This window comes from Leopardus geoffroyi, chromosome C1 (assembly GCF_018350155.1).
Source record: "Leopardus geoffroyi isolate Oge1 chromosome C1, O.geoffroyi_Oge1_pat1.0, whole genome shotgun sequence".
Taxonomy (NCBI): Eukaryota; Metazoa; Chordata; class Mammalia; order Carnivora; family Felidae; genus Leopardus; species Leopardus geoffroyi.
In genome coordinates, this window is record NC_059328.1 from 182,362,719 (window position 1) to 182,375,116 (window position 12,398).

General features: G+C 36.1%; 1 protein-coding gene across 3 annotated transcripts in view; it reads left to right on the top strand.

Moving 5' to 3' along the window:
- Positions 1 to 12,398, top strand: part of SLC39A10 (solute carrier family 39 member 10) — a 143,550-nt gene that overhangs the window by 94,253 nt on the left and 36,899 nt on the right. For all 3 annotated transcript variants that reach the window (XM_045480579.1, XM_045480578.1, XM_045480580.1), the window contains 2 exons: positions 7,311 to 8,335; positions 10,287 to 10,494. In XM_045480579.1, coding sequence (XP_045336535.1) covers positions 7,322 to 8,335; positions 10,287 to 10,494 — 1,222 coding nt within the window. In that variant the 5' untranslated portion in view covers positions 7,311 to 7,321. The remainder of the gene's footprint in view (positions 1 to 7,310; positions 8,336 to 10,286; positions 10,495 to 12,398) is intronic.

The following is a 12,398-nucleotide window of genomic DNA, read 5'->3' on the forward strand; positions in this document are numbered from 1 at the left end:
TTGGGACAGAGGGAGACAGAGCATGAACGGGGGAGGGGCAGAGAGAGAGGGAGACACAGAATCGGAAACAGGCTCCAGGCTCTGAGCCATCAGCCCAGAGCCTGACGCGGGGCTCGAACTCACGGACCGCGAGATCGTGACCTGGCTGAAGTCGGACGCTTAACCGACTGCGCCACCCAGGCGCCCCGATATTTGCTAATATTTGTAGGCACCTTTTACAAGTTGAGTTGAACTTTTCCATGCCATTCAGAGAAGGCATCAGAAGTTAACAAAACACTGCTAAACAAAATCATTTCTAGATTTGTATTGCTGCTAACAATTTAGAGTGACAATGGAGTGCTATTTGTGGTGAAAGTCACATAAGAAGTGTCCAGTGCCCTGGGCATTAAATAATGAAAATTACGTGCTTCAGGCAGAAACAGAAAATCAGCTGGGAAAACAGAAAAATGAACCATATGCTTAAAAGAACCGTGGCAAAAATTTGCAGAGAAACCAATTCAACTTGGGGAAAAAGTCTTGTGGGTTGCCCTGCTTTGGGTAAGAGTGGCCCCTAGCAATAAGCTTGGCTTAAGCCCCTATGAAATGTTGTATGGAAGACCCTTTCTACATCCTTTTTATGACTTAAGAGTTCCTGATGGGAACACTATGGATACTATCAGGTATGTTCAATATTTGGAAAATACTTAACTGATATACATAAGTTTGCTTCCAGCAGGTTGATGTGTACCCCACAGATGTTCACTTATACCACGTGATACCTGGAGACTTGGTGTTATTAAAGAGAAGCACTCAGAGGACCTTGTTGGACAGGACCTTCTGCAGTGCAGTTGACCATCCATTCTTCAGTGAAACTAAAGGGAGTTAAGCCATGTATTTATCACTCAAGTGAAGCTGGTTCCATAAGAATCCACAGGTTCCCTATACCCTGTTGGCAAGAACATTGAAAAGAATGCTCCTTGGATCAGTGAGCCTCTGAAAGACCTAAAACTACTATTTAGGACATTTGGTTATCAGTATTTTGTATTTTCAAGTGTTTGCAACCTCTCAAGCTTGGAAAGATAATTCCACCATTAGGATTTCTCCGATGTTGGTCAAGGCTGGCAGTCTTTCTCACTGTTGGATATGCCATCCTGAACCCAGCACAGAGTACCACCACAGCAACCCAGTAATAATGCCTATAACTAACCTTTCTTTGCTCCTTTCATGTAATTTGACGCTCTCCATCAACTTAGAGTCAGGTTCATCAAGTCATTCAATTAACCATACTTCTTGGTTTCAAATGATACCTTCAATGAGTCTGCAGAATGAAATTATTGATCCTCCTGAATTAACAGGAGTGCTTTGTGCATCCCTTGGTTACATTTTGTATGTGGATAGGAATATGTTGCTAGGGGAACCAAAGTACAAAAAGTCTTGGTAATGCAGAATGTTGGGTTTCAGTTGGAATGTTGGAACTAAAGAATATTTCTAAATGAGTGCGGAAAGGTTCTAGTCTACTAACTCCGGTCTTTGCCACATTTCAGTTAGAAATAACTAGAGTGGTTGTGGTCCTAGTTCCCTTGAGAACGAGGAATGGTAAAAAGACAGTGGGGTTAAAACAAGTAACCATAGGTTAACAGGACTAGTAAGTGCAGCTGCAGCTTTTTACCCAGACCTTTTTTTGTTTGCTTTAAACATCCCTGAATGTCCAGCAGACTTGAGGCTTGCTCTCCCATCTTCTTGTCTCCTTGTTTGCTTCTCAAATAAACCCTTTCCTTGCTGTCTACTTGTTGTTTCAGTGATTGGCTTTGCTGTGCTTTGGGCATACGAGCTTGTTTAGTGACACATGGAGTCATTTATTTGATGTTGCCTGATCAGAATACATGTAGGTTTTATTCCCACCACTGGTACCTGTTGACAGAGATAATATGCACTGAATAAACCACAAGACATTTACATATCTGATGAATGGAGCAACGTTGACTAAAAATGTCCTCTTTCACTAGCATCTTCTAGTGGAAAATCAAAGTAAACTGCAGGGAGTATAACTGTCCTCTTTCTGCTTAATAGTGATTGTCTTCATTACTCATGCCTTTTCATTAGTGCACAAGTAAAATTAATATATTTTAAATGGTGATTTTATCCATGAGACTATATGAGAAACTGATGTATTTGGATTAAAAAATATCAAACTTAATGTAGTTTGGCAGTTAAAAAACATTATAGGCTAATTGTTTTTTAAAATTCTTAAGCCACATCTGTCACATAATTCTATCTAATTTATTTGGGAAACTGTAACATTCATTTGACTGAAGTATCATATAAATAAATGGGAATGTTTGATTTATTTATATTGATTGTAGTTCTCAAGCCTTAGCCATCTGACTCATTGACTGGATAAAACATTGCTGATCCCTACCTTCAGAGTTCCTGATTGAGTAGGTCTGTGTAGGGTGCAAGGATTAACATTTCTAATAAGTTCCAAGGTGACCGTGATGCTACTTCTGCTCCTACAACCATGCTTTGATTACATGGAGAGAAGTTATGTGAAATCTTTTCAAACTTAAGACTACATTGAAGAATATCACCTGAATCCCATTATGCTGCTCTAACAAATAATAAGTGTTTTGTGACAGTGTTTCAGGCCCCCTCCTCCCTTCTTAATTAATAAAACTGCAGATGCAATGCAGTGCATTTGACTCCCCTCCTCTTCCTGAAAAGTAACCATTCCAGAGTGTAATCATCCCCATGATAGGTTCTTGCTACCTGTATATATACACCCTAAAAGTAAGATGTTCTGCATGTTTTTAATTGTGTTTAAGTGATAGGACATGTATCTTTTTGTAATTTATAAATTGTTTCTGGGATTTGTGCATGTTATATATTCCTTCATGTTCGTACATTTATAACTGCAGTGTAAGTTTTAATGACATAAATATACCACATTTATTTCATCTGTTCTTCCACTGATGGGCATGTAGGTTTGTGGCAGGCACTAATGATTACATAATTGACTGCCATTCTTTATTTTACCTCCTTTTAAACTTGCTGTTAAGTCCCCATGTTCTGTGGGCACTTCCTCTCATATGTAGGAGAGAGAGATCTTTCCATTCCTAAGGGAATGAATATGTTTGTCTAAGTCAATCAAAGTAATTTCTTCCTTTACCAGTTACAGGTTTTGGCATGGGTATGTCGTACAGTCCTGTTCAAATATATGGAAAGAGAAATCTGGGATAGATTTTAGGGAAAGATTTTTCTCCCTGGGTGAGAAGAGACATGAAGAGAAATCCTCCAGTTTTGAATATAGTTGTACAAGGTTAGAATGGTTTTAGCAATAGCAGTTCCTTGAGACTGCAGGGACAAACCTGAGAGCCTGAGTTTTTGATCATGCAATAATCCTGGAACCACCCATTTCTCCCAGCTTTTTATGTGAAATTTTCCTTTAGTGTTCTATTATTTATAACCAAAGCATCCTGTCTTAAGGTAGTTCTTTTTTATTTATTTATTTTTTAACATTTATTCATTTTTTTGAGAGACAGACAGCGTGAGTGGGGAAGGGGCAGAGAGAGGGATATACAGAATCGGAAGCAGGCTCCAGGCTCTGAGCTGTCAGCACAGAGTCCGACACGGGGCTCGAACTCACAAACTGCGAGATCCTGACCTGAGCTGAGGTTGGACGCTCAACCGACTGAGCCACCCAGCGCCCCAGAAAGCTTTTTCATTTAAATACATTATGTATATAGAAAAGTACACAAGAGTATAAATACAATGAATTATCACAAAGTAAACATATTTGTGTAACCATTACTCAGTTACCTCACTTTCCAATTCCAATTATTGCCCTCTACCTACCTTTCAAAAAGTCATCGTTGGGGTACCTTAGCTGGCTTAGTCAGTAGAGCATGCATCTTGTCATGCATGCAAAAAAAGTCATTATCTTGGTTTAGTTTTACTCATTTTTAACTTTATATAAATAGAATTATACACTACGGTCTCTTTAGTGATTGCCATCTTTTGTACAATCTCATGTTTGTGACATTTATTTGTGTTAATGTGTGAAGCTGTAATTTCATTTTCATTCCTGTATAGTATTCTGTTGAAAGATTATTCTGTTGATGAACATTTGGCCTTTTTTTCCCTCTTTTAAGCTATGGTAAATGATGATTGTGTTAATTTTCATGTTCATGTCTTTTGGTGTCACTGTGTATGCATTTCTGTTGAACATATACCCAGGAGTAGAATTGCTGTGTGAGTGGATATGCTTATGTTTAACTTCTGGGGGATCTGTCAAACATTTTTCCAAAAGATACCAATGTATGGTTAGTCCCATCAGCAGTGCATTAGCTACACCATTTGTATTTTATTCATTCTGGTGGGTATATAGTAATACCCAAGTGTGATTTTCATTTGTATTTCTCTGATAACTACTGAAGTTGAGAATCTTTTCATATGCTTAGTAATTTGGCTGTCTTCTTACAAGATGCCTGTTCAGACTTCCTGCCTATTTTTCCATTGAATTGTCACATAATTTTCATGTTGCCTTGTGGAAATTCCTTATATATTCTTGACTGGTAACATGGTGATAATCTTTTCTCGATCTGTGACTTGCCTTTTTTTATTATTAAGATTTTATTTTTAAGTAATCTTTATGCCCAACATGGGGCTCAAACCCACAACCCCAATATCAAGAATTGCATGTTCTACCATCTGATCCAGCCAAGCACCCCCCTCCTCCCCCCTTTTTTTTTTTTTTTTACAGATCTGTGGCTTGCCATTTTTCATCTCTTGATGAAATCTCTTGATGAACAGACCTTAATTTTAATTGTACTATACTTTATTGTTTTTCCCTTTATAATGTTTTTTATGTTCTATCCTGAAGGTCTTTTTTTTTTTTTTAGTATATATATTGCAAAAGAATATTTAATGGCATGGGGAAATACCATTTAATAAGTGGAAGAAAGAGCCTGTAAAACAGTATGATCTCAATTTGGTAATGCTACATTCTCCATCTGGCCCCTGGATTACCATAGCAAAACTGGCGGCCATCGCTGCCCCCACATGCACTCCTTATGCCCTTACCCTGCTCTGCTCTTCAGTTTCCTTACTACCTGCTAACATAGTCTACAGGTTTTTTTTAATTTTATTTTTTCAATTTACATCCAAATTAGTTAGCATCTAGTGCAACAATGATTTCAGGAGTGGATTCCTTAATGCCCCTACCCATTTAGCCCATCACTGCTTCCACAACCTCTCCAGTAACTCTCTGTTCTCCATGCTTAAGAGTCTCTTAAATTTTGTCCTCTATCTTGAAGGTCTTAATGGTAGTTTGCTGAATAAATGTTCTAGTTGTACACTTTTCAGGACAGTAGCCAGTAGCCACGTGTGGTTATTGAACACTTGAGGTGTGGCTAGTCTGAGTAAAGATGTTCTGTAAGTGTAAAATGCATGCTGGATTTCAATGAACATAGTATTAAAAAAGAATATCAAAATCACATTAATAGTTTTTATATTTATTATATGTTGAAATGATCACATTTTGCATATATAGGGAGTTAAATATGGAAATGACCTGCTTTTTCTAGAAAATTTTAAAATTACATAATTGACTCACATTGCATTTCTATGTTCTAGAAGTGTGCTATCCAATAGAACTTTCTGTGATGATGGACATGTTCTATATCTATACTGTCCAATATAGTAGCCATAAGCTGAAAGTGTCCATTGAGCATTGAAAATGTAGTGAGGGTGATTGAGAAACTGATTTTTTTTTTTTTTTTTATTTGAGACACAGAAAGTGTGAGCAGGGGAGGGATAGAGAGAATCCCAAGCAGGCTGTGCACCGTCAGCACAGAGCCTGACTTGGGGCTTGAACCCACGCACCAGGAGATCATGACCTGAGCTGACGCTAAGAGTTGGACACTTAACTGACTCAACCACCCAGGTGCCCCTGAGAAGCTGGATATTTAATTGTAGGTAGTTTAAATGTAAGCCATCTGTGGGTAGTAGCTACCATATCGAACAGTACAGTTCTGGACACTCTATTGCTTTAACATTTATTGTTTGAGGTTTAGGTTTATAATCTGTCTGAATTGATTTTACATATAGTGTGAAGTAAGGGTCAAGTTTTATTTTTTCTTTCAAATGGAAATCGAGTTGACCAAGCATCAAGGAGGAAAGAATCTTTATTATTTTTAGATTGTTCTTTGTTTGTTAGGTATATTTATTTGTTTGTTCTTCCATCAAATGCCACACTGTCTTTAGTTGCTGATAGAGTAAGTGTTCTTGTTCTTCATGAATGTCTTGGTCATTCTTGGACTTTACTATTTCCACATAACTATAAAAAGTACCTCATCAATTTTCAGTTTCCTTTGGGATTTTGACATTACTTTGGCTCTGTATAACATCCAGTCATGAATATGATATAGCCATTTATTTAGGTCTTTCACTTGTCTCAGTAATATGTGATCTTTCATTTATGTAAAGGTCTTGCACATCTTTTGCTACATTTATTCCTAGTCATTTGGTACTGTAAATGATACTGTTTTCTAATTTTAATTTCTCATTATTGCTAGTGTATAGAAGTAAAATTGATTTTAGGTTATTGTCTTTATATATGGCAATTATACTGAATTAGCTTATTAATTTTTATATTCTTTTGGATTTTTTATATACCCAATCCTATAATTTGTGAATGACATCTTTCTTTCTCTTTCTTTCTTTCTTTCTTTCTTTCTTTCTTTCTGAGAGAAAGAGAGAGCACTAGCAGGGGAGGGGCATAAAGTGAGGGGGAGAGAGTCCCAAGCATTCTCTGCACTGTCAGCGCAGAGCCTGATGTGGGTCTCAAATGGAGGAACCTGTGAGATCATGACCTGAGCCAAAACCAAGAGTCGGATGCTTACCTGACTGAGCCACCCAGGCGCCCATCTTTCTGGTTTTTATACATTTTATCATTTTATTTCATCTTCTTGTCTTATTGTACTGCCCAGGACCTCAAGAACAGAGATTAGCACACTTTTGTAAAGGACCAGATAAGAAGGAAGCCAACAGTTTCTGTATAAATATATAGGAGACTCTTACATGTTGTGCTTAAAGGGAGTCAGAATTGTCTTATAGATGGAGTCTTGAGCAATTTGTACTAATTTGAAGGGTTGTACACATTTGATAAAAGGGGCCATCTTTATAGGGAATTGAAGAAGGAAAGAATGATTTATAGTCATGAAAGAAATGTAAAACATTTGTCTAGTGGATTAGCAATTTCTGGAGAGTTTATGATTATTTTGAATGTGTCTAAGTATGAACTAATACTTGCCTCTCTTTTTAAATCCCTTTAGGAAAAATAGAAATGAAGGTACATATGCACACAAAATTTTGCCTCATTTGTTTGCTGACATTTATTTTCCATCACTGCAACCATTGCCATGAAGAACATGACCATGGTTCTGAAGAACATCACAGACATCGTCGTGGGATGACAGAATCGGAGTCAAGCAAATTTTCAGTGCTGGATGCTGAAAATGAAAAAAAATATTACATTGAAAAACTTTTTGACCGTTATGGTGAAAATGGAAGATTATCCTTTTTTGGTCTGGAGAAACTTTTAACAAACTTGGGCCTTGGAGAGATAAAAGTTGTTGAGATTAATCATGAGGATCTTGGCCACGATCATGTTTCTCACTTAGATATTTTGGCAGTTCAAGAGGGAAAGCATTTTCACTCCCATAACCACCAGCATTCCCACAATCATTTAAGTTCAGAAAATCAAACTGTGACTAGTGTATCAACAAAAAGAAACCATAAGTGTGATCCAGAGAAAGAGACAATTGAAGTATCTGTCAAATCTGATGATAAACATACACATGACCGTAATCATCGCTTATGTCATCACCATTGTTTGCATCACCACCTAGATCATAACACCACTCGCCATTTTCCCAATGATTCCATTGCTCACAGTGAGCGTGGGGAGCCTAGCCATGAACCTTCAACAGAGACCAATAAAACACAGGAACAATCTGAAAGTAAGCTACCAAAAGGAAAAAGGAAGAGAAAAGGGAAGAAAAGTAATGAAAATTCTGAGGTTATTACACCAGGTTTCCCCCCCAACCATGATCAGGGTGAACAGTATGAACATAATCGGGTCCACAAACCTGATCGTGTACATAACCCAGGTCATTCTCACGTACGCCTTCCAGAACATAACGGTCACGATCCTGGTCATGGACACCAAGATCTTAATCCTGATAATGAAGGTGAACTTCGACATACTAGGAAGCGAGAAGCACCACATGTTAAAAAAAGTGCAATTTATTCAGCTGCTACCCACAAAGATCATAATGAAGATGACCGTCAGCATGAGGTAGGTGTGAAGAGATGGTTGCTCCATAATTCTCAGATAATTGTGGACTATTTTAGGTAAAAAGAGAAGTAACAGTGGAGAATAGTCCATCGTATTCAAACTTATTTCCAGATAATGCTTCTGAACAAAATACTTTAAGATCATAAAATCAGATTAAAGATTTTTATCTGGATTTTCACTTGTGTTATTCTCAAAAATGGGTCCCTCAAATGTAAATGTTCAGAGGTTGTTAGAACTCATATTCATTATTTTACTTTCTTGCTTATGACTTGTTTTGACTTCCCAAGTTTTCATTTTGTTATTGTTAGTTGGTTTCTAGATATTTGAAAATTAAAGCCTCTGTGTTCAACCTGTCCTGTTGGAAAGTGATTAGGCATTTTCTTTACATAATCATTAACTTAATGAATTAACTACAGAATGGTTCCCTGTCATTGATGTAGCTCCAAAGTCAGGTATTTTGTATATATGGTAGGTTTGTTTTCCGTATGTCACTTTATGATACAGAGGGCCTGCTGCCTTAAAATTAATCTTCTCCCATGCCCTTTGACAGATTTAGGGTGAATGCAAAAAGATAAAATAACAGGAAAGTCCACTAGTAATGGGATGGTTATGTTTTCCTTTAAAATATTCATGTTCTTTTGAATACTTTCACGTTTGATTTGTTCCTTCCTGATTTTTTTTTTTTAACTATTTGCCTCATACACATTTTGTTTCATTAAAGGTATATCAACATTTTTGTTTAACTTTTAGTACTCTTTATTCTTAATAAAGTTGAGAAAATTTATTTTTATTTATTAATTTATTCAATTAATAAAGTTGAATTTATTTGTTGCTCATATGTATAAAAAGCAGCACCATTTAATATGGAAAATGACCCTACCCTTTGCTGTTTCTGTTTCTATTATGAAATATGTTTTGCATCTACGGAAATATCTTTGTGTTTCTTCCCTGGATAATCAGATATTGATTTTAGCAGTTATAAACACTGATTTTAAAATCACTTCTATTTAAAAACAAATAAATAAATAAAGTCACTTATATTTTAAAATCTTAGTGTATTTGTAAAGAAGTGCTTTTATTTATTTATTACTTTAGATAATATCTTAGAATCTTTTGTTGATAATAACCAGACATTATCATATTCTTTCTACCAGACTTGTGGGGTCTGCATAAGTCAAACATGTTGTTTTATATCTTCACAGGTCTGATGCATGTTGGGAATTTTCTTAGGATTTCTAGAAATGTTCTGTGCAGTAGATAGAGTAGTATCTCACATTAACCTGAGAAGAAGCATTTTTTTGTTTGTGTGTTTTGATTTTGTTTTTTATACCATAAAAAAAATCATATAATGAGGTAGCAAGTCAGTAACAAGCATACAACCGAAGTGTATTATGTGTAGGGGAAAAAAGAAAAAGCACTACCACCTGCTTTGCCTTCATTTTAGATATTTTGCATATGATAGGTCCAAACTTGTTTGCTATGTGTTGTCTGCTTTGTTTTGCCCTTAAAAGTACTGGTGGATGAAGCTGCCTTCTCTTGTCTTCTGCTTTTAGCATTTAGGCTAGAATGATATATTTTAATATAAATTTATTAAAGTACTTTGTGTCTATTTGACAAATGATTGATGATTTCACTTTGAATAGGAAAGTGATTTTTCTTCTCACCCCTTACGAATATAGTTGTGAGTGATTTTTATCAGTTACCAAGAAAGTCATTATCTTCATGTATTAGAGTGGAAAAATGGCTAAAGTCCATAAAAAGTCTTGGGTAATGAAGTTCAATGTATTTCCATCATAAATCCTTAAAAGAAACCTTTATTTGTAATAGTTATCTGTATTAGAGATTATTTTCAAATAATATTTAGAATATTTTTCATTACATAGTAATTTCTTTTTCTGCTTAATCTTCTTAAAGTACTCTTACTTAATTTGTTTTATCAATTCCCTTGCAGTGTTTGAACGTCACTCAGTTGTTAAAATACTATGGTCATGGTGCCAATTCTCCGATCTCACCTGATTTATTTACATACCTTTGCCCTGCTTTATTGTATCAAATCGACAGCAGACTTTGTATTGAGCATTTTGACAAACTTTTAGTTGAAGATTTAAATAAAGATAAAAATCAGGTTCCTGAAGATAAGGCAAATATAGGGGCATCAGGTAAGAAAGATTTAAGTTTTTTTTCCCTCAAAATAGTCTCTCTACTTATTTTTTTAATGTAATTGAATTAGTACTGTAATTCCAAATTGTCTTCCTTTGGGTGACTTTCGGTGTTTTAGTCAGGCTTAGATATGAGCATTTAGAAAGGATTGGGGATAGACAAGAGGCACAATACAGCTTACTTGTCCCTTTCTGGTATTATGGAGGAATGTTTTTGCTATGGATAGAGAACTAGATTAAAAAGGAGATTGTAGGTTTGCGATAAAATGGATTCTTCTTCATGGGCAAATGTAAATATTGGGGCCACTAATTAAAGTGATTTGGTGTTATAGTTACTTTTTAGCAGAGTTGAGGGCCTCTAATAAAAAGCTAACATTAAGTTTATAAGGAAATAAAAAGGGAAGCCAGTGTGGTTAAACTCTCTGAATGTTTCAGAAGTGCCAGTGATTGGCACATGAATTCATCATGGGCAGTTTTATAGAGACCTTCAACAAAAGACCGAAACTTTTGTTAAAATTCTTTCTAGATTTTTAAAAAATGTTTATTTATTTTTGAGAGAGAGAGATTGAGCAAGCAGGAGAGAGAGAGAGAGGGAGAGGGAGACACAGAATCTGAAGCAGGCTCCAGGCTCTGATCTGTCGGCACAGGGCCGATGTGGGGCTCAAACTCATGAGCCATGAGATTATGGCCTGAACAGGAGTCAGTCTGTTAACTGACTGAGCCACCCAGGCACCCCATCTAGGCTTTTTTCAAACCATATTAGGTTGGCTACATAGCTCCACCTTGATGTTCACAGGTACCTCCCACTTGAGATTTCCAAAGTTTCTACTCCATGAAAAGTTTGTTCCTCTTACTGAATCCCTAAAACCATAACAATTGTTTTTGATAAAATCTGAAAGTCTTTGAAATTTTTCCCATATGGTTTTTATTTTGTTTCCTTTATATAATCAGTTGTCAAGTCCAATTGAATCTTCTCTTAAATACCTTCCAACTCTGTCTACTCCATTATAACTTTTGTTCAGGTCCTTCTTGGTTCTTGATTGAATTGTTGAAATAACTTCATAACCGTCCCTTTCTAGAATACAAATGAGATTGTCTGACATAGACTTTTTCTTTTTAGTGATAGTGTTAACTTTTGTTAACAAACACGTATTGTAGTGTTAAGTGTTAAGTAAAAGTTAATGACTTCTCCTCAACAGCAGTTTTATAAGGTGGAGAATGTTCTTATAACTTTCCCACAGTCTCAGAGCTAATCCCTGATAGTACTGGGATTCAAGCCGAGGGTATTTAATCATTTTACTATCCATGTGCTGAGTGTTTCACATGCTTTTTCCCCCCCATTAAATTTTAACAATAATCTATTACATTATTATACGAGGGAGCTGCTACATGATTCTTGTTCTTGCAGATATGGAAACTGTGGTATAGACAAATTTAGTAATTTGCCCGCATTTCCTAGGCCTAATAAATGTTAGATCCCACCAACGCTAAGGTTTGTCTGATAAATCCTTTGGTCAGTTAATAACTATGCTATTATCTACCAGGTTTAGTTAATTCTTTTCATTAGATCTGTAATATTTTTCTTTATATCTTTTTATTATAAGCAATAAAGTCTATGAGAACATGGATTTTTTATTTTTTATTTTTTATTTTTTTATTTTTTTTATTTTTTTTTTTTGGAGAGAGGGGCAGGTAGAGAGAGGGAGAGGAGAGAGAATCCCAACCAGACTCCACACTAACAGCATGGAGCCTAGTGCGGGGCTCACACTTCACGAACTGTGAGTTCACAACCTGAGCTGAAATGGAGAGTCAGACACCTAGCCGACTGAGCCACTCAGGCGCCCCTAGAAAACATGGATTTGATGTGATGTGCTAGTTTTATTTTTTTCTCCTATATTTTAGCA